The sequence below is a fragment of the Euleptes europaea genome, chromosome 20 (assembly GCF_029931775.1).
Source record: "Euleptes europaea isolate rEulEur1 chromosome 20, rEulEur1.hap1, whole genome shotgun sequence".
NCBI classification, from domain to species: domain Eukaryota; kingdom Metazoa; phylum Chordata; class Lepidosauria; order Squamata; family Sphaerodactylidae; genus Euleptes; species Euleptes europaea.
The window spans coordinates 540,141-562,879 of record NC_079331.1 but is presented as its reverse complement, the minus strand read 5'-3'; the positions used below and the strand labels follow the sequence as shown (position 1 = coordinate 562,879).

Sequence of the window (22,739 nt, the reverse complement as noted above, 5' to 3'; positions counted from 1 at the left end):
TAGAGAAACATGACTTCAAAACCCGGCAGTAAAAAAGACTGTTCAGCAGCCAATGCCACACCTTTGTTTGCAAGCGGATCCCCACTCCACCGCTGCTCCTGTAGAGTTGGGTCACCATGGCTGGAAAGCGGCTGTGGCCCAGCAGGCTGAGATGGGCCATTTTCATGCCCTCCGAGAGCCAGGGAACAGCAAAATATCATGCAAACCTCAGCGGTGCTCTGCCTGAGCCCTCAGCCATCTCTCGGCCATCCCTGGCGGATATTGACACTCAGAAAGCCGCAGATCTGGGCTCGGATTCAGTCTTCGGCTGAGCTGTAGCCATCTTCATCCTTTGCCTCTCGGTAACTGCCTCCCGCTTCCCCTTCTGGCTCGTAGGGAACCATCTTAATGCCAAGCTTTTGGGCCAGCTTCTGGGCGGCAAGTTTGGCCTGCATTTCCTGCAACAAAGAGGGGAGCCACTTTCTTGGGATGAGAAAGCACGGCGGTTTGCTCCCCAGCACCCAGCAGGCAAGAAGCCAAAGCAAGCCAAGATGCACGTTGATTGCTACACCCCAGTGGCTCCTAAAAGGGCTTTGCAGACTGCTTAAAACGTTGCACTAAGATCTGGGCAATCCGGGTGCAAACCCCCACTCCGCCCTAAAGCAGTCGCCCATCCTCAGCCTCACCTCCCTTGCAGGGTTGTTGTGGGGTTGCAATAAGGAAGGGAGACAACACACCCAAGCACCCAAGAAGAGTGGGATGGAATGTACAGCCAGGACAGAGACAGGGATGTCTTGCTACCACCTGTGAAAGATACTCCCCCAAATGGAGGCAGGGCTCATTTAAGCTCAGGGGCCACTTGGCCAAGCCTATGCCAGGGCAGGTATGGACTTCAAAAAGATGGCCAGAGGAATCCCTGCCTCCAGCCCTGTGGTCCACAGTATGAGAGCTGATCCTGTGCGAAGCCTCCGCACTGTCAGGCTTACCTCGTAAGCTGCTTTTTGCTGGACCTGAATGGCTATCGACTCCTGGAAGGAGAGGAGCTGGGCAGGGGTGTGGTGCAGGAGGGGCAGCCGGGCAGCTGTGATGTCATCCAGGTGGAGCTTCTCTCTGCGGCGTCTTTCTTCGGCAGAAATGGAGGAGAGGGCACCTCTAGGGGATGGCACTTCAGAGGAGCCACGGGATGATCCGCTCGACTCGCCTGGGATTCTGCAAGAAGCCAACAGCTAGGGCGGGCATCCTCTCCCCTCTCAACCCTCCAGCAAAGAGGAAGAAAAATGCTCGGGTGCCCTTACCCTCCTCCTCTGCACTAGGAACTGCAGGCACCATGCCACCAGGGAGTGGGCTTTAACCAGCCCGCACAGGAGGACTTCCCGGTAGACTGGGCCTCCTGGTAACACAAGGCATCCCAGTTGGATTTCCTGCCTCAAGCACTGCACCATCTCAGGCCAGCTGCCAGCATTCTTGCTTGAGCAAGCAGGATCCAAAATACCCACCAGATCCACACGAACGCACCTTTGCTCCCCACCCCAAGGGACATGCATTAATATATCCAAAGCGAGAAGAGGTTCAAGGCAGGACCACTACAGGATCCATCCTCCCAAAATGGATGGCAAAAATGGCTCCCATACGTTTGTGTGGTAAAGGCAAACCTCTCGCCAGGAGGCCCTTTGACCGGCACTGCTGCTCACCTGTTGGGTCTGAAGGTGCTCTTTTTCCCCACAGGGTTCTTTGCTCTCATTTCCAGCACTTCCATGTAGTGTGGCATCTTTGGTGTCTGGTGGGAAAGACCCTGAAAAGGGTTTTCTCTGCTCTCCGTGTCCAGCCCCTTCCCAGAGGCTCCTTCCTGTTCCCTCCCCGCAATTGAGATACTTTCCAAGGCCTCCGCCAGCGCCTCGCTGCTTCTGCCCACAGACCTGTTTGGATCATGGTGTGGAAACCTGGAGGCAGCCGATACCTGGGAAACATGGTCCTCCCCTTGACAAGTCTCAGGGTCCCCCTGGGCCTGCTCTGCTGCTTCGGGTTCAGTTTTTGTGGCCCAGACGCTTGGCTGATTTTGCACAGCTGGCCCAGCCCCCGCGTTCCCATGAGAGGCAGGAATCAGAGGCGAATCTCCGCAGGCCAAGTTGTCCTGGCTGGCAGCAGTTCCATATTGGCTGGAGTCAAGCTCCTCTTGCCTTCTCTGGAACTCGTGTTTAACCTCAGACAAAAGCTTCGTTCTCCTTCTTTGCTCCTCCTCTTGCGTTATCGCAACCTTCAGTTTATCTGCAAAAGCAGAGATCTTTTTACCTTTATCTGGAAGTCTCGATATAAATTTCCTGAAATAGACAAAAGAAAAATTGCAGACTCCTGCTCAAGAAACACGGCAGGCAAGGCCGAGCTCTCCATTGAACACATCCCTGACTCCTACAAAAACAGCCTGGGGAGCAGCTAGAGGGTCTCACTACCAGCCATCCGGTCCCCTCTGCTCCATCTTGCAGGTAGTCCTCCTCTGGATTCCTTCCAGACTAAAGAGATATCTGAAGCAAGGCCACATCTGAACAGGTGAGCTTTGGGGAAGGAGAACCAAATTCAAGTTCAATAATGAAGAAGGCAAATGCTTAGGGGCAGACAATTAGTATCTGTAGTGAGATAAGAATCCTGTGCCTCTAAGCATTTCCCCCCTGCTCTAATCAAGCTGATTACATTCTGCATGCTCCCTTTGCAGCCTGACTCCTTTCTCTGCAAAACAAAACCCCTCCTACCTTCTGACTAGGATATAAGGACTCGGATCTACATTTCTACTTGTATCCGATGAAGGGAGCTTTGACTCTTGAAAGCTCATACTTTGAAAATCTCTACTGGACCGACAAGCTCTTCTACTGCAGACCAACAGGGTTACCCACTTAAACTATCCTCTTTGGGGAAGGAAAGATCTTTCCCTCCCCGGCATCTCCAATTAAAGGGACCAGGCAAGTAGGTGATGTGGAAGACCTCTCTGCCTGAGATCCTGGAGAGCCACTGACTTTGATGGACCAAGGGGGTGGGGGGTCTGATTCAGTATAAGGCAGGCAGCTTCATGTGTTCAGTGGTCTCTCTAGAGCTTATTTGGGGAGGGGGCTGTAGAGCTCAGTGGTAGAGCGTCTGCTTGGCATGCGGAAGGTCCCCGGTTCAATCCCCAGTGGCATCTCCAGTGAAAGGGACCAGGCAGGTAGGTGATGGGAAAGACCCCTGCCTGAGACCCTGGAGAGCCACTGGCCGGTCTCAGTAGACAATTTGGACCAAGGGGGGTCTGATTCAGGATAAGGCAGCTTCATGTGGTCAAGAGGGGACAACATATTCCTTTAGGGAGGGGCCGTGGCTCAGTGGTAGAGCATCTGCTGGGCATGCCGAAGGTCCCAGGTTCAATCCCCAGTGGCCTCTCCAGTTCAAGGGATGGGAAAGACCCTTTTGTGCCTGAGACCCTGGAGAGCCGCTGCCGGTCTGAGCAGACCATCCTGACTTGGATGGGCCGGGGGGGGGCGGGGGGGGCCTGATCCAGCACCAGGCCGTTCCAGGCGCTCTCGGGGCCCTCCCTGCCGGGCCGCTCACCGGTCGTCCAGCAGCCTCTCCTGGCGCCTGAGCATCTCGCGCAGCTCCGGCCGGCTCCGGCCGCGCAGCGCCCCCGGCTGGCCCATGCCGCCCCGGCGGGAGGAGCGGGGAGGGCCGCCTGGGCCGGCCTCCGCGGCGGCGGGAGGAGGAGCAGCAGCAGCCGCGGCGGCGGCGCGGCCACTTCCGCGTCCGCCTGGGCGCCGCCATGCTCCCGGAAGCGCGCGCGACGGCGGCGCGGCGGGGCCAAACTTCCCCGCCCGCGGACCGCTCGCCGGCCTCCCCCGCTCCCCTGGGCACGTGCTGCGGCAGCGACCCTGGGAAGCTCCCGCGGGGAGCGGCTGGCCCACAGCCTTCTGGGGGCGGAGAGCACAGGCCCCGGAGCATGGGCAGAGTGCCAACCCCCCCTCCAAAGAGAAGTCGCGCATTGCGGTGTGACTGCTACATACTGGTAGTGTGTGTGTGTGTTTTTACTTCCCTGTCTCTTGGCCCTCCGGAAGAGGCAAGACAAGGAAAGCCTGTGTGTGGCATGGTGTCAAGGAGGAGCAGCCCTTCAAGGCCTCTGGCGACTAAACAGATCCTCCCTGTACAGGAGCAGTGTACCGCCGACCACCACAGCAGAAGGAAGCCCTGCTTGTGCACCTTGTGGGGGGCGCTCTAGGAAACTAGATGCTGGACTAGAGAGTCTGGTCCAGCACAGCAGGGCTGCTCTTCTGTACCAGTGCGCTGCCCTGGCTTCCTCCCGCCCCACCCTTTCCACCCATGGAATGAAAGCATCAGCCTGCCCAAGGCCTGCTAGAGAGGAGTTCTGCCCAGTAGGCCAGGCCCACCTCTTGTGTTGCTGGGCTGGCAACGACTGGAGGGGCCCCAATCCGGCTTCATGTTTGTTTAGGCACCAGTTTGGTGCTGCTCTTGCCAAACTAGGAGCCAGCTACTGGCAGAGAAGGCTGTGTCAGCCACGGCTGCTCCCCGCAACCACACCCTGCCCTGGCAAGCTCCCAGCTACGCCCTTCCGCCCCATTCATTGGGGTCACACCTGTCTCTTCCCTCCTACACCCTCCAATCCCCAAGCTGTGTCCGGGAGCAGGATAAGTGCGAGGGTGGGGAATACTTACATTCAAAAAAAGGCACGTGCAAACCTGAACTTGGCTGTCTGCAGCAGCTACTTCCTCTCCCACTCCCTCCTTGTGATGGTTTAGCAAAAGGGGATCAGAAACCAGGGGCTTGTTTGGGGTTTTCTACCCATGAAGGTAACTGAACAAAAGTCTGGGGCTTTCAAACTAGTCCACCCACTTACAGATGGGCAGACTACCAGAAGAAGCTTCCATGGCAGCTTCCATTGCTTAGTCTGAAACTCTTAATCACTGCACAACACGAATCTATAAGGAACCTGTCTTCCATTCAGAACCTGGGTGGACTTTTCATTTCAAATGTGACACCAGCAAAAAGATGATACAGAATTTATTTAAAAGAAAATAAACAACACCCTCAAAGTCACCCTCAAAATCCCACCCACCTATTCAGGTGTGGCCTTGCTTCAGGTATCTTCTCCAGTGGGAACATGAGAGGTGAGTGGTACCAGATTGCTGCCTTAGGATGCTGGGCACATGCTCTCTGCCCACACTTACGTATACACAAATTATCTAAGATGCAACTATACAGCACACACTCCCCCATTGTTTCAAAGCCCAGGCTTCTATCTGACTCAATAGGTGTTTCCTACTGCATTTCGGGAGGAGCGCCCGGCTAGTATTTAAACCGAACTATGTTCATGTTTTGACTCTCCAACTGACTAGCAAAATGTGATGCATTTTCTCATTCAGATATGTACATAAAAAAATAAAAATCTTAAAGCACGGGAAATGTACACTTCATGTTTATTATTGCATTTTTTTCGTTTTAAAAACATGGAACATACACGGTGCAACTTCCACACAGTGTGTATTCGAAGAGGAACACAAATGCCCTTACAAAAGGGGGATGGCATCATACAATATACATTTTCAAGGCAGTGCAATAAAGGGACGTTTGTAAATACAAGTGGAACCAACGCACAACATATTCTGAAATACCAGGCTCTTTGTGGAACTGCAAAAATTCTCTTTGGCTGAGGACTGTAAGGCACAGTCAGAATAAAGCTTATGTTGCTATTGATGCAGAAGCAAGAAACACGTTGTTTTTTGTCTCCTGCAAAGAAGGAAAAAGTGACCAAAAGAGAGAGAAGCACCAGAAGTAACCTTAAACCCCGGCCCCCAAGACACACACACAATCCACAACAACGGAGAACTTCAGACTGGTGCCGAAGTAAAATTGAGTAATTAGGAGTAATCTTGCTGCTGCTCAACAAAAGTCTTCATTGAATCTTTCAAGAAAGGAGAACGTCTAGCTTCATTCCAGGTAAAGACCTTTGTTGAACTGCAGTGGGCAATTTGTTTGCCTCAGTGCAGTCTTTGGTTTTCTGCTTTCAATTTGCTTTGCTTTTTGCGATGCCTACTGGACTTTGTACTTCCTCTTCCAGGAGCAGCCATATTAAATCATGTCAATTGCAAATCATTTGGCTTGCAGACTAGCTGAGGCAGTCTCATTCCAGGTCACCAGTCTTTTACATCTCTTTCTGCTCATCCGTCCAACCCCAGACTGAGGCCCGTTGACTCTTTTTAGACCCAAGCTCTGAGCATCAAATCATAGGCAAGGATGCCAGTATTCAGCGCACCCCGCCCACACTTCTTCTAACACACTTTTCCTGGTACCAGCTGAAGCCCAAGAGTCAAATCATCAAGAAGTCAAGACATGCAGAGGAAGCTGAGTAATGAAAAATGGCAACAGGTCCAGTGGAAAGAGGAACTCCCTTCTCAGTGCAGGCCAATTCAGGGGAAATGTATTCAGCTAAGGAGTATGCAGCCAACACACACCCTCGCCCCCAGAGTCAAAGTGAAGGTGCAGACGGGTGTGTCTGTGGATGGGCCCTGGGGCCGAGCTACCAGCGGGGCCTAGTCCCAGGCAGAGACCCGGGGAGCTTTGTTTGTACCATGAACAGGCAACTTCATGGAGTGTGTCATGATTTCTGGTTGGAGTGGTTTGGCAAATCTTCACAGTACTTCAAAAGCTGCAGCTACCCTCCAGATCCAACTACCCGCTGATCCAAGAGGCAGGGCCTTCTCAGCCATTGCCCCAGAACTCTGAAAATGTCCTCAGATGGGCAGTTAATTTGGAATGGTCCCTTCCAACGTTCCACAAACAGGGAGTGACTGTCCTTTTCACCTTGTTTCTGAGAGCGGGCCGCGTGGCCCTGGTTTCAATGTTGTGGTTTTGAGATTGTTTTATTTATTTTATTTTTGGACCTTCCTTTTAATTTTATTGAATAAAATAGTTTTTACTGACGTTATCTTTTTAAAGAAATCTACATTTGATGTTCAACACTTTGAAAGCAGGTCTGAATGCCATATGAATCTGATAAAGAGCCCGGGGGCGTGTACATTTTCACCCTCCCTAACTCTGGCAGGCAATTACTAGTGCCCAAGTAACTCCTTGGCACCCATGCCACACCCAGGCAAGATTTTTAAAAATTGTGTGAAAGTGTGGCAGGGTGGGGCACAGATGGCATAGGCACCGTCAGAGAAGGAGCTCCGATAGAAAGAAAAAAAATATAACCACAAAGTTTTCTTTAGGATAAAAACAAGCTGGTAGTTTAGTCTTGTCATTTGTACTACTTCACTGACTTATACGGGACGTGGGGAAGAAAGCTGGGATGAGGGGTCAAATTCCCTTGGCCATGGGCAGGGAAAATGCAGTAAAAGTCCAAATTTGACCATACACATTATTAACAAGAGCAGCAGCGTTCAAGCAATGGATCACGCGATACTCTGTGTGGCTGCGATATACAAACTAATACTGCTTCAAAGAACAGTGTGGAGCCAAGTGAATGGTACGTTAAACATCCCTGCCCGCTTCCCGAACAAACAGCTGTGCATTTCTGCCTCCTCCCTGCCTCCATAGCGTCGAGTAGACCACCACCATCATCCTCATGTGTACAGCTCTGAGGCAGGCAGTATGGGGGGGGCAAACGGCATCATAAGCGGGGCAGCTCAATTCATCCTTGCCAGTTTTGGAGGTGGCTGCATGGTCAGCACAGCATTTTGTGCGGTTAGCACGAGGGAAATAGTTCTGCGAGAGGGAAGGGAAGTCTCCAGGACGCAGGCAGGGAAGACCCTCCTGGGTTGCCAATTCCACCCCGGCGGGGGACTCGGAAAGGACGCTGTCCTAAGGGCCAGCTTCGTGCCCAGCATTGACACGGGCTGGATGAGTGCCCACAAGCCCTTACTTCTCAGACAATGCAGTCCCAGGCAGCGTGACAGCCTTCTAAGCCCACTGAAGTTACTGGGTTTAACTCTGCTTAGGACTACCCTGCAAGCCGCTTCTTTGCGAAGGGAAGATGGGACATATAGTTTCCCCCCTTGCACCCACCAAGTGTTGGTTCGTTCCAAGCCAGTGGGGAGGAGATGGTGCTCCTCCTCCTGTAAGGAGGCGTCCCGGAGTCGCTGTTGGAATGCTTCCGGGATACCTTTGAGCGTAGGGGGGGTCTCCGGTTGGCGGGCTTGGGCTCGGGTGGTGACGGCCAAGCCAGGGACTTCCCCTCGCTGTTCGGGAGTGAACAGGGAGTCGACGGGGCGATCGAAATCGTTGCGATACTGGGGAAGTCGTGACAAAGCATCAGCTAGGGCATTTTCTTTGCCCGGGACATGTTTGAGGGTGAACCGGAATTTTGCAAAAAATTGGGCCCACCGAATTTGTTTGGCATTGAGTTTTCTAGCTCCCTTGAGAGCCTCAAGATTCTTGTGATCTGTGCACACTTCGAACGGCAGCTCGGCCCCCTCCAAGAAGTGTCTCCATATGGTAAGGGCATGTTTGACCGCTGCTGCCTCCTTCTCCCAAATGGCCCAGTTGATTTCGGACTGGGAGAACTTCTTGGAGAAGTAGGCGCATGGCCTCAACCGTCCCCCCTCATCCCTCTGCAATAGGGCCCCGCCCATGGCTACATCCGAGGCATCCACCTGCACCACGAAGGGCTTGGTGCAATCCGGGTGAGCCAAAACGGGTTCGGATGAAGAAAGTAGCTTTAAACGTTCAAAAGCTTGCTGGCACTGGGGAGACCATTGCAGACGGGCTGAGGGGAGTGCGGCGCTAGCCCCCCTGTCCTTGGTACGCAACAGGGCAGTGAGGGGAAGCGCAACTTGGGCAAAGTTGGGAATGAAATTCCGGTAAAAGTTGGCAAACCCCAAAAACTGTTGAAGTTGGCGGCGGGTAGTGGGGGTTTCCCAGTCCCGCACCGCCTGGACCTTGGCGGGGTCCATTTCCAACCCTTGGTGGGAAATCACATACCCCCGAAATGTAATAGAAGGTTGGTGGAATTCACACTTGGACACCTTAGCATACAGTTTGTGCTCCCGCAGCCGCTGGAGCACTTCTCGCACTAGGCGCACATGTTCTTCCATGGTCTCAGAGTAAATAAGAATGTCATCGAGAAATACCACCACCCCCCGAAACAGTAAATCATGCAAAACTTCATTAATTAATTGCATAAAGACACTCGGAGCCCCCGAAAGTCCGAACGGCATGACCAGGTACTCAAACATCCCAAAACAACTGGAAAAGGCCGTTTTGGGTTCGTCTCCTTCTTTGATGCGAATGCGGTGGTAGGCTTCTACCAAGTCCAGTTTGGTGAAGATTCGGCCCTCCTTTAATTGTGCTAGAAGGTCAGGAATAAGAGGGAGGGGGTAAGCATTAGACTGGGTGACTGCGTTCAGTCTGCGAAAGTCAATACACAGTCTTAAATCTCCCGTCTTTTTCTTTACAAAGAAAGCTGGGGCTGAATAAGGAGCCTTGGAGGGGCGTATGAAACCCCTCGCCAGATTGACATCCAGATAGTCTCACAATACAGTCTTTTCACTAGGGCTCATGGGGTAAACCTTTCCCTTAGACAGTTTGCCTTCCCCTACAATCTCGATGGCACAGTCCGTTTCTCTGTGGGGAGGCAGTTCGTCGCACTCTCTAACATCGAAAACATCAGTAAACTGCGAGTACTCAGAGGGTAATTGAGGAGAGACTGGGGCGGGGGACCCTACCAGTGCGGCGGCTGGAGTTCTGAGTACCCGTTCCTTGTCATGCAACCCACAGGGGTTTTCGGGGAAGGAAAGCACCCGTTTAACCCAATCAATGGAGGGATTGTGTCCCCTTAACCAGTTCATCCCTAACACCACAGGGGTTACAATAGGGGCGATGGTGAAATACAACCGTTCCCAATGTTCCCCCACGGACATAATCACGGCTGCAGTTCTGTGGGTCACAGGGCCCCGTTTAAAGTCACTCCCGTCCATTTGGGAAAAACGGAGGGGTCCCGGAAGCCGCTTGCGCCGGACACCCAACTTCTTGGCAGTTTCCTCATTTATCATGGTGCGGGCACACCCCGAGTCGACCAACGCGGGGACCTCTAACGGGGGACCCCCTTTGGGTAGGGACAGATGAACACGCACAAATACATTGTCCTCTTGGGCGCTTACCATCGGTGGAGCTCCTTGCACAACGATAGGGACGGTCTGCTGCGGAGCCCCCTCTACAGCAGACCGACGGCGTTTTTTGCCGGCTGTTCCCACTCTTCCTCCTCGCTGGAAGAGGGGGACGGGGTGGTGGCTTCCGGGGAGCCGTCCGAATCAAAGACGGTATTTGTAATCCGGGACCCCGATGGGACCGTAGAGTCGGATGCCCCATCCTGGGGGCGCGCGTGGAGAGCGGAGGGTGCGCCGGAACGCCGGCTCAGTGGTCCACTTCTGCGGCGAGGCTGGCTGTCGGCGGCCGGTTTCGTCGGCTCGGTCTGGGTTTGGCGGGGGGGGGTCGGACGGCCTGAGCGAGAGGGGCATTGCGATGCAAAGTGACCCTTTCCCCCGCAGATCAGGCAGACGCCGGCCTCGAACCGCTTGCGGCGTTCCGCGGCCGAGAGACCCCCGCCACCCCCTTGCCGGAGTTCCCGGCCACGGTCACCTCGGGGCCTGGGGTCTCGCCCAAGCCGTTGCTTGGACAAGTTCAGGAGTTGTTTGCGATTCTCGATGTCAGCAGCATGGCGAACCCAACCTTCCACATCCGGGGGGTTCCCTTGCATGAAGGCCCAATGTTGGAGGTCTGGGTTGAGACCCTCCCTGAAACATTGTACTAAGGTAGCTTCACTCCAGTCCAGAATTCGGCTAGCCAGTGACTGGAACTCGCTTGCATACTGCGCCACCGACTTAGTCCCTTGGCGCAGTTGCATCAGGGAGGCTTTAGCCCGCTCACCCAGAGTCGGGTCCTCAAAACGGTTTCGGAGTGCTACCATGAACTCGTCCAGGGTTCGCAGCACCGGCGAGCGGAGTTCATACTGCAACACCATCCAGGCAGCCGCCTCCCCTTGCAGTAAGGAAGCCACGTACTGCACCCGGGACTCCTCAGAAACGAAGGTTCGGCCTTGTTCCCGCATAAAAATGTCTACTTGGACCATAAAAAAGGTCAACTGGTCTCCCGACCCGTCATACGTGACTTTCAGGTCCCGACGGGCCGGGGGGGCAGGGGTTGCGGGCGGAACTACCGGCGCCCCGTCTGGGGGAGCACCGGCTGGAGGTTGCAACTTCAGCGCATCTAGGGCCGTGGCCATCTCACCCATTACGCGTTGCATGGTCTCCATCTGCTCCTGCATAGCCCGGCGGTCTTCCTGCCACTGCTTTCGTTCTTCCTCCATGAGGGCCTCTTTGCGGGCCGGGTCCCCTTCGAGTCCCGTGCTGGGGAAGGCCAACCGGCGATCCTTCGCCGCAGTCCGCGAGAGCGACCAGCCCTTGGGAGAGTCCAGCCAATAAGTAAGCCCCCGGGGACGTTCGTCCCGATCTTGGTCGGGGGCGCGACCCTTCGGTTTCTTTGGCTTGGCTCCCTCCTCCTTCGGGTCCGGCTTCTCCGGCTCGTCCGGTTCCTTGGGGGCATCGGGGTTAGGGGTGGTGTCCTCGTCGGCTGACATTCTGTCCAAGGCGGTACAGCTGCAGTCCGAGAGGCAAGGACTTGCAACTTAATGTGAGAGATCCCCCTCTCTGAGTTTGCTTCTCCAAATCAGTTGCTCAGACGTTGATACAGAAACAATAGATTTATTGAAGCCTTCAGGAGATGAGACAGGCACAGGTAGAAAGTTGCAAGTGAGGGGCTATACGGGTTTACAGAATATATTGACTCCAGGGCACTGGGGCACTGGGGTTCACACTTATTGTTATGGGAAGTTACAAGCTTGGCATAATACAAAACATCAGACGGATCCCAGGAAGTCTGGTGCGGCTATCACACTTCCAAGGCCGCACCGGCCTGAGGGAGTACTGGCAGGAAGAACAGCGGGGGGGGAAGATACATGGGCCATCAGGCCTGGCGCCTGAGACCAGAAGGTGTGAACTGCTTTTACGAGTTCACTGATAACACCGCAGGTGATGGAAAGCAGAGACACAAAGACAGAGACCCTCACACCTTGGCTTAGCAGGAAAACAGGGCAAGTTCATGAAGAAAGCAAACTGTTCAAGCAAGAACATAATTAAACACAACACATGCAAGAAGGGGGCCCGAGGCCCGGCTGGCCCCTCCGGCAATGCTGTCCAACGGCACCCGACACAACACAGTCTGATACAAAAGGCACAGGTGTTATCTAAATCCAGCTGAAACTGCACAAAAATGATTATTAAACATACTTCAATGGATCAATACTACAAAATTTTAAATATGTGTTTTCTTAAATAGAAGGATTATAAATGTAAGCGGGTAAAAAACGCTCACTTCTCAAAATACCTGGAGAACTGATACTACATTTCCTGGAGGCACGCCGAGAAGACGGAGGAAGTCCCTTTTGGCAAAAGGATACGAACTATGAGCCTCGGGGTCTGGAGACCCATCGACACTTGCTGCCCTGGTTTGAAAAGGGAAATGGCAGGGGGGTGATGTACAGCCAGCACTCAGCAGGTGGCCGTCCTGGCATCTTAAGGGCCACCACAATCCAAATAAACACCCCTTGCGTCGTAATTAGAAAGGCCCTTGGTGCTCCCCTACAGCCATTCTAGGCCAGTATCAGCTACAAAAACGTCTTTGGCAGCCACACCATCACCTTTCCAAGCAGGAATGAGTGTCCTGGGCCAAGGGGGTGGGGGAGAAGGAGAAGGAGAAGGAAGGGCTCCCACCTGCTAACTTCGTGAAAATGTGAAAGATAAATTCAGGTCTCTTCACAGTTTGGAGTGTGCTGTGCTGTTCGGCACACCGCGCTGGAGTCCCCCGCTCTGCAGTGGCCGGTGACGAAGTGCCCCCCGCTCGGCTCACCTCCGGCTCTCCTGCCAAGGAGTTCCCCTGGAGAGCAGCTTCACCCCCAGCGTCCCCAGAGGCTCTGGGCAGGCTTCACGGCACACATCCCCCTGGCCAGTCCTTCCAGAGGCAGAGGAGAGGCACCCGACGCTCGCTTACTGGAGGGGAAGGCCTGGGCCAGCCAGGTTGGCGGAGGTGCTGCTTCTCGTGGAATACTCCAGGACTCTCTTGAACGGAGTGTAGTTTCTGGCCGGCACAGCCACCAAAGGCCTGCTGCTCTCTTCACTGCTGGGGGGGGGGGAACAGAGGGAGGGAGCACAAGATGTTGGATACTTCGAGGTTCAATCAATATTTTTGATTTGCATGTTTCAAGGATTTGAATCAGATGTAAACAGCTGCACTGCAGGCCTGTCTGAGTCTCAGAGCTAGTGTGGCTGAATGCAGATTCAGGGCAGGCAGAAGAGATCTTTGACAAGTTCCCCACCACCATCATTCTGGCTACCAGGGCTACCTGCTGCTTGACCCTTCCCTGGGCTGCTCCCAGTACATACTACCCTCCTTTTTGGGTGTCCTCCTTGCCTGCTTCCTGCACTTGAGCCGTTAGAACAGCACGGGGAATGCCTCCTGACCTCTTTGCCAGATATTCCCCAGTCCCAAGTGGGAGCACTTGCCAGGGGCACAAGCGGACTCCCCGCTCTGGGCTTTCTGGGCACCCACAAAAATCCATGACGTTGGTTTTCTTATGAAAATTCAACAGAGAAACAAGGAGCTCCGTGAAGTCAAGCGGAGTTGAGGCCAACGGCAACTTCCCAGGCTAATCACGTCAAGATGCTGGGGCACCTCCAGAGTCCCCCAGGAAGCAGCACATAACTGCTGGTCACCACGCTTGGAAATTTTCATAACTTTTCCAATTAGCACCGTTTCAAGGAGGCAGAAACTTTGTCAGCCAGCATAGCTGGCTGTTATGTCAGGGGGGTAAAATCAGCGCTCAGTAATTTTGTTGGTGCCTCATTAAATGGTCCCAGGGAAATGCCTTATTCTGCGTGCTTCTAAGGTACTTCTGGCAAGCGAGAACAGCCAGCCTATTAAAATTCATCACATGTGGCCAATAACTTCCTCGCTCTCCTTCGCGGGGCAAAGCTTCGCCCAGGGGGACGCGCACACACATTTCTCCCCTCCTCCACCCGTCCCAATAACTTTGTGAAATTCACCCGGAGGAGTTGCAGGCCCTCCCTCGCACCCCTTGGGCTCTGCCTGTTGAAGGGCCAGGCTAAGAAGGAGCCCACCGAAGGGATTTGGGCCCAGGTACCTCAGCGGAATATCACAGCCGACGCCAACATCTCTGGTATCTACGTCAGTCTTTGGCTGCGACTCCATCATCAAGTAGTCCAAACGGTCCTGCAATTCTTTATTCTAAAATAAACAACAGAAAGTTCTCAACGACTCTTCAACCTACAGTTTTCCAATGTACTCCCCAATTATTTTTTCCTCTTTTATTATTTATTTAGAAAGTGTCTATGCTGCCTCTCCAGGGACTTGCTCGAGGTGACTTTTGCATTGTAAAACAATACTATTTTTTCAATGGGAAGGGGCCGTGGCTCAGTGGTAGAGCCTCTGCTTTGCATGCAGAAGGTCCCAGGTTCAATCCCCAGTGGCATCTCCAGTTAAAGGGACTAGGCAAGTAAGTGATGTGAAAGACCCCTGCCTGAGACCCTGGAGAGCCGCTGCTGGTCTGAGTAGACACTACTGACTTTGATGGACCCAGGGGGGTCTGATTCAGTATAAGGCAGCTTCATGTGTTCTGTGGAAGGGGCCGTGTACACCGTGGTTCAGTGGCAGAGCCTCTGCTTGGCATGCAGAAGGACCCAGGTTCAATCCCCAGCATCTCCAGTCAAAAAGACCAAGCAGTAGGTGACGTGAAAGACCACAGCCTGAGACCCGGGAGAGCCGCAGCCAGTCTGAGAGACAATACTGATCTTGATAGACTGATGGTTTGATTCAGTGTAAGGCGGCTTCATGTCTTCATGGAAATGTACAGAGATTAGGTATTCAGCAGCCCCCACCTCGGAAGCCTAACTACGAACAGGTACAGTGAGAATACCCTCGCCTTGAATGTTTACAAGCTTGCATTTGGACATCCATACTTGCTTGTGCAAGATAATCCAGATAGGTTAATATTTATTAGGCGTTGAGCTCCTAAAACCTAGGCGGGGTACCAGACTATGTAGGAAGGTGGGGCCTTGCCCAGGCCGCCTTGCCATTTAACATCAATCACAACAACAAAACACAAAAGGATTAAAGACTGGATGAGCACAATACCAACGAAGGAGAGAAGACCGAGAGGCATGGGGGGGCGGGGCTTTTTTTAAAAAAAGAGAGGAGGAGAATTCATTGTCCAAAGAATCAACAATGACACCTCTTGAAAGATTAGCCAGATACACGCCTTACCTCTCCTTCAAGGAAAGATATTTTTTCTAGAAGCTGCAATATAAATATCTCCTTTTGCTTCATCTTTCTCTTCTGCAGCTCAACCTAGGAGGAAAAAAGAAAAGCTGTAAAGCTGTGCCGCTGAAAGGAAGCGTGCCGCTATTTAATTTATTTGGCCTTGTATACCGCCCTCAATTATTCAGGGAAAGGCCTATTTTAGACTTTATTACCAAGCCGTAATATTTAGGCAGACAATAAATGGGAAAGTTTGTAAGTTGCAGTCAGAAGGAAAAAATTGGCTCCAGCATCCAGAGTTGAGTCCCCTGCTGCAGGCGCCTGGCAAGTTTACTTTCAGCCTTCAAAAGGGTAAGCTCCGGAAAAGAAGGTAAATATGGCCACAAATGACAGTTCTGCGAATAGACTTGCACTATGGCGATCTGGGTTCGAATCCTACTCCGCCAGCTAGGAAGTCAATCAGGTGCTCAATCACACAAACACTCGTTCTGAGGGAGAAACTGGACCGACCCCATGCACGTTACCCAGAGTGCCTTGGACAAAGGCCGGGATAGAAAGGTCATGAGTAAGAACCCGTTTGCAGCCTGAACATTTTATCTGATGCTCGAATGCTTCAATGCGATGAGACTTTGTTGTACACCTAGACAAAATGCCAGCAGCAAGTGCTGCTGCTTCATTGTGTGGCCATCGGCCTGGATTCAGAAGCCCTCCCATCCCACCGGGCAACTGCTTGCTACTCTGCCAGGGCAAACCGTTTCTTCCAGCTCTTTCTCCTGCCCTTGCCACTGCACAAGACAGAGCAGATAACAAGGGGACAGGACTTAACAACAAATACAAGAAAGAAAGAGATTCTGAGGAGGAGGAAGCGGCATAAGAGGAGGGGACTTTCATTCTGCAACAGGACTGGTTCCAGGTATTTTGTGGTGCCTGCACCACCTGCCCAATCTCTCCCTAATTCACGGGGGGGCACAATTTATTGGGATGATCTCCTGCGCAAGCCCCTGTTGCAAAGGGGAGGGGCTGTGGCTCCGTGACAGAGCACCCGCTTGGCATGCAGAAGGCCCCAGGTTCAATCCCCGGCATCTCCAGCTAAAGGGAGTTAGGCAAGTAGGTGATGTGAAAGACCTTTCTCTGCCTGAGACCCTGGAGAGCCGCTACCAGTTTGAGTAGACAATACTGACTTTGATGGACCGAGGGTCTGATTCAGTAGAAGGCAGCTTCGTGTGTTCATGTGACCTACAAAAGAAGACTGTTTTGGGAAGGGGCTGTGGCTCAGTGGTCGAGCATCTGCTTGGCATACAGAAGGTTCCAGGTTCAATACCTGGCATCTCCAGTTAAAGGGACCAGGCAGGTAGGTGTTGTGAAAGCCTCACTCTGCCTGAGACCCTGGAGGGCCGCTGCCAGTCTCAGTAGACAATACTGACTTTGATGGACCAAGGGTCTGAATCAGTATAAGGCAGCTTCATGTGTTCCTGTTTTCAATGAACTGCGGCGACCCAGCGGAGCTTATACAAGAAACTGCCCCAATAAGATTCCACCCTAGGGCTCTACTCCAGTATTCATTTAACCAACCCCACCACCACCACCATCATCACGGCTGAGAGGAAAAGCCCCAAGGATCCTAAGGAAAACGGCATTCTGGGGAAGAATTAAAAGAGGAATGTGGTTGCCGCCGCCTCCTCCTGCCCATGAGATCACATTTCCAGTCCCAGGGGGCTGTGAGAGGAGCGCCGGGAGACAGAAGTGGGAGGCAGATCTGGGGCTCCACCTGCCTGAAAGGAAATGCTTCTGTGGCCAGGGATTGGAGAGAGGCCATAAACAGGATGCTGGCAGTTGACAGCATTCCATGCTTGGTTCCCAAAAGCCATATAATTAACGACTAAGCGGTCATTAGCTTGTTTTGTTTCAGTTAGAAGCCTGCTGAACCACACCACCTCAGGGCAATTAGCAACAGCTCATTGTTTGGTGCCCACACGCCCGAGCCAGCCAGTCACCCGGTGAACCATACCCTCGGGCTGCCAGGGGCAAATGCCAGTTCCAGTTTCGGAGTTCCCTCTCCCCAGCTTTCCTGCTCAAACCATTTTGCAGCAGGCTTAAAAGAAGCTGAAGTTTCCCTTCTTGGTCCCAGGTTGGCAGGTTAGTGAATTTGACTTCCTATGTGTTTTACACGCCTTCTGCCATTCATACTGAATGTGATATGGTACAGAGGAGTGAACCCATAAACTTCGTAGTTTGGGAAAATAAATTCAGCAACAGAGGACGTGAGCCAAAGAAAATCATAATAAGTAACTTTTACTGTCACTGTAAGAAAACTGTAAAAATAATAATCCCGGAACAATATAAACAGGAATTTTCAATAAACACACACTCAATTAAATGGATTGCTAAATGGCTCTCACCTAAGCTTGTAAAATATTCTGAAATAAATAAGGGAAACTACAGCAAAGGGAATGATTCTTTTAATGAACTCTTAAGAAACGAGGGGTTTCTTATTCAGAATATATCAAGTTCCCACTGAAAACTGTCACATTGCCTCACTCATACGTATAAAAAGGCTCTGAAGTATTTTCTGATTTTGTGGCTGGTGTTTTAATTCAGTTCAAAACAGATGTGCAATTAAATGAGTTTGCTGCTAGTGGCAAAGGTTTTCAATCAACCACAAAACAAGATAGATATAGCAGCCATAAAAGTGAGAATAATTTTCTAGGAAAATATTTCTGTTGGTACTGACAACCTTAAAAAGCCATCACACAACTTCTGATTATAGGTTTACAGAAGATCAACACCTGATGCAAACGCTGCCCACGCTCACAAGTTTAGACTGAGGTTTCTGTAGCAGGAAAACGTGGTGTAGAGAGGCCTCAAACCCAACACTGGGATGAAGCGTCCTGTTTTTCAATTCAAGGGTTGATCCAGTACCGGTAATCATTTTATTTAAGCTTTTAACTCTTTAAAAAGAAAAGAGGTAGGTCATGTACAACCAGCCATTACAACACAATGAACACAACGGGCTCAATAGAGGGAGAGTTGCCTCAATTTCCATTTTTTAAAAAAAGTTTAAGGTCCCCTGTGCAAGCACCAGGTCTATCCTGACCCATGGGGTGACGTCACATCCTGACGTTTCCTAGGCAGACTTTGTTTATGGGGTGGTTTGCCAGTGCCTTCCCCAGTCATCTTCCCTTTACCCCCAGCAAGCTGGGTCCTCATTTTACCGACCTCGGAAAGATGGAAGGCTGAGTCAACCTTGAGCTGGCTACCTGAAACCGACTTCCGTCGGGATCGAACTCAGATAGTGAGCAGTGTTTTTGTCTGCAGTACCACAGCTTACCACTCTGCGCCACGGGGCTCCTTCAATTTCCATATCACTGTTTAAATTTCAGCTGGAATACACCCCACGGAAATTCAGGCCCATTAGACAGAGCCTAAGGCATGATCTTATGGCCACACACTGGCCATATTACTATTGCCGAAAGGATTCTGGGAGAAGTGCAAATCTGTGTTCTCCTTGTGGGAAATACGTTGCCTTTGCCAGCACAAGGACCACTAATGGGTGAGTAAGCAGGTGCTGTTGCTAGGACAGGGGCTGCATTCAGGGGGGGTAACAGCAAAGGATTGCTTCCCTGCCATAACCCCCACCCCCAAACACTTCCTAGCAGTTTATTCCAAGTCCAACATAAATAGGAGCTCAGTTCTTATGCCTTGTATCTCAAAAAATAGGAATGCAGTTTTAAGTTATTATAAAAGATTTATTAAAACAAAGCACGTATTTTATAACAAAGTACCACACCGAAACATACATTTTAAACACAAAATGGTATCATAGAACGGTCGTTGTACACAATAACACTGCATGAAACAGAAGTGCACCGGTTGATAAGGGCATCGGCTCATCTATGCATTGATATGTTAAAGGTTTTTAAAAACTGCACTAAAATTTACCGCGTTCCCAATGGCTGACACTTTGCAAAAAGCTATTCAAGTAAATCAGAACACGTGGGAAGAGACAGCTGCGCTTCAGTCCCTGCTTCCCTCCCCATGGCAGGAATTGCTCCCGGTGCTTTGTGTTAGCCCCTGAGGCTCTGGTCCGCACGCATGCTGCCTCTGGTCGCCCATAACCCTGCTGCCGCCCCCCCCCCCCAGTAACTTCTCCTGCATCGGCAGCTCAAATATGAAGCTGAATACCTCTATTTTTTTTTAAGCTGAGAAGATTCTAGCTTAACCACCACGAGTGAAGTTTCCCACAAGATCCACAGGAAACTCTCAGTGGCCGTAGAGACCCACAGACGCGATTCTTACTTTGAGTTCAACTCTTAGGCCCTTGGAAAATATCTGTAAAAACAACTCTGCCAAATGATAGTTTTACTGAGGTCATGTAGATTAAAACCGCTTGTGTGACAGAGTGCAATTTTCAGTCAGTTTTACTGCAAATTACAGCTGTACCGTAAGTGCTTTATGAATAGTTTTTGGACTATATTGCACGAGCCGAGCACAAGAACTGACAGTTAACACGGTTCCGAAGGAAGTTTTGTTGTTGCAAGTTAAAGTGCGTGTAAAATAATGAGTTTGGTTTCTGCTGGAAGAGACCAAGATACATTCCAGTAATCCATTCTTTTTTGGTATTTATAACAATCCTATTTATGCAACATATTTCTCAAGTCCATCCAAAAATGGTGCACAAAAATCTGTGACTTTTCTTTCTCTGTTGTTTCTAGCACACAATATTTTTTGTGAGCTTGAGGCTAGAGTCCACACTTCAGTGTTTCTCCTGTTACAGTGGGATTTCCAAGATGTTGAGATCAATGCGGAACTTGAGTTTTCAGAGTAGCTACTAGAATCGACTCGACTTTCCCTGTGAAGCTTCACAGAGCGGGCCGGCACGCAGTCCGTAGCACATGGCGCATCCGCAGTGTCTCTCTCCCCCACGTGAAAAGGATACAGAGCTCGTCTGTTTGTTTGTTTCAGGTGGTCCCCATGTGTCATCTTCCAATGAATCTGAGACTAAATGTGGAGAACAGCTCATGTGCCATGACCTAGAGGAGGTTCAATTCAGGTGGTTAGGGGATCCATCACTCTCACCCTCTACTCTGCAAACAGCTTCTTCCCCGAGGAACAGGTTTCCTTTTTTTTCTCCCCCTACGTCTCTTTCAGGTTCGTTTTGCGAACCCCCAACTTACCTGCTCGCCTGGCTTCTGCAGTTCTCTTCCTGTGACCAGGGGGAGAGTTATGTTGTACAGAGAAGGGGGACTAAACGCTGCACCAGACCCCTGTGCTGCTTTTGCTCTCCGGCTTCTCCCCAGGGAGGTTCTGCAGTGCACCATTCCTCAATCTAAATAATGTTTGTTTGTTTAGACAACTGAGCTCAATCCTTTATTTTGCTGCCACTTATTCTGTATGACAGATGGTGGGCCTAGGTAAAAACATTTATACCACCCCCACACACACACACCTTGCCACATCTTAAGGGAGGACAAACACCAGGAGAGCCATCCTCACGCCCCACCCGGAAGCGTGTTTCTGAGCTTTCCAAGGAAGAGGAGCAGTGAGGTCTGGTCCCAAATGTCCCCCACTTTGCCATGTGCCACAGCTGCCTCTCACTGATCTGTCTAAGAAAAATATGAACCTCCCCGTGGGTGCCTTTTCAGGGGTGGAATGTTGCTAACCATGATTTCACCTGGCCAGTTGGCAAGCAGCCACCTACCAGTGATTAAAACACATACTTCCTAGATGCATGCTTCCGTGTTAACCTCGGCATAAAAGTGGAGGAGCAGGAGACTTGCGCTTGGAAGTAGCTTGGAATGAATTCAATTAATTTAAAACTGTGTGTGTAGGCAAACAAAAGCAATTACAACAGATTATACCGTGAACATGAAACACAGGGGCATAAACATGCGCTCTGATTGCTGTTTCCTTGCAATTGGTTCCCACACCACTTCAGCAGTGTATGAAATGAGATGTGACTGGGTTGGGTAATACGGTTACTATCCCTGCTAGACTCAACTTTCTCGAAGCAGAAGTCACTGCTGAGTTGACAGCAAACAGCTCTGCTTTCCCCACATGGTCCCTGCAACCCAAATCTTACAGGAGTGGGGTAGGAACTGACAATAAGGAATCGCAGCCTCACTGAGTGTGGCCAAACAGACCCTTAAGCGTGATCTCCATTCGAAGTCAAAATGATAGAGGTTGATTCCTTGGAGCGGATCATCAGTATTCTAAGGCTCCAACTCAAAAATTAAATTAAAATCAGAGTCTGAATTCTTTTTTTCCTGTTTTCTCAGTTCTCTTTCTTCAAACATTCATACTTAATAAAATAAATAAATAAATTTCTTATTGTTCATATATGGGGAGGTTAAAACAGTATTCATCAAAAGGCCTTCCTCTGTTCATTGGCCAGCCCTGTACTGCTGCCCCTACAAGCACCAACTCATACTTTCAAGCTAGTTTTTCAGGTCTGCGATATGCTCGGTTCCTCTTACACACGTATTATACATTTACACAAACATTAATTCCGCTCAACTGCTGAACAAAAACTCAAAGTCGATACAAACTACACGTTGCCTAATGTGGTGAAGAGCACACAAGGAAAGAAGACGAGGGACAAGAATGGTTCAAAACCCAGAGAGGATGTGATGGCATTATCCAGCCGGTTGGGCCCATTTGTGGTTGCAATACTACCAGTCCTGGCACAGATGGGAACAAGGAAGGCACACACCAGCCATGGGAGACTTGGAGCTGGGTCCACCCACCATGGAAACCAGCAGGGATCATTTCATTGACATTGTTTCCTTCAAGACTCATTCTAAGATGCCAACAGTCCAAGTTTATTTGAATGTTGATAATGCATTGAGGTATTCTGCTATGGATAAGCAAGAATTAGTCTGAGGAAGGCAACTTTGAGACAGGGAGAGAGACAGCAGCACATTACTTATCTGTTTACCCTGAAGGATTACAGATTCAATTGGACATTGCCAAGAATTTACTTTTGAGAAAAATTACAGAACGGAGAAGGACTTTAGACTTCTTCTTGCCACGAGTTTATCTGTGAGAGGGACATTCAACTCAAAGAAGGATTACAGAATGGAGGACTTTTGACTTCTTTGAGATTAGTAATGGATACATCTTTGGTTATTTACCAACTTGCAGATTGGCATTAACTTGTTCAAATAAATTACGAAGATGATGTAATTAATTTTTGCCCTACAGCCACGTACTTCGTACTTGGTTTACTTTTAAATCTCCTTCCCAAGTAATAAAAGAAGTGAATCCACAGTCTGAAGACAGATGAATAAGCCAAACTTGCCAGTTCCCTCCTCTCTGTTTCCTATTTAGCAGAAACCCTGGTTCGCTCCTCTCACATCCAAATGGTAAGGGCTTGCTCTCCACAGCAGAAACACAACAGTGCATATTGTAGG

At 50.8% G+C, this 22,739-nt stretch overlaps 1 protein-coding gene across 1 annotated transcript in view; it reads right to left on the bottom strand.

The window, feature by feature from the left end:
• Window positions 1-296: 296 nt before the first annotated feature.
• The window catches only part of MYZAP (myocardial zonula adherens protein), a 43,526-nt gene continuing 21,083 nt past the window's right edge, over window positions 297-22,739 (bottom strand). The window contains exons 11-15 of the mRNA XM_056866021.1: window positions 15,337-15,420; window positions 14,198-14,301; window positions 1,671-2,297; window positions 966-1,188; window positions 297-437 (exon numbers count right to left, since the gene is read on the bottom strand). Coding sequence (XP_056721999.1) covers window positions 297-437; window positions 966-1,188; window positions 1,671-2,297; window positions 14,198-14,301; window positions 15,337-15,420 — 1,179 coding nt within the window. The remainder of the gene's footprint in view (window positions 438-965; window positions 1,189-1,670; window positions 2,298-14,197; window positions 14,302-15,336; window positions 15,421-22,739) is intronic.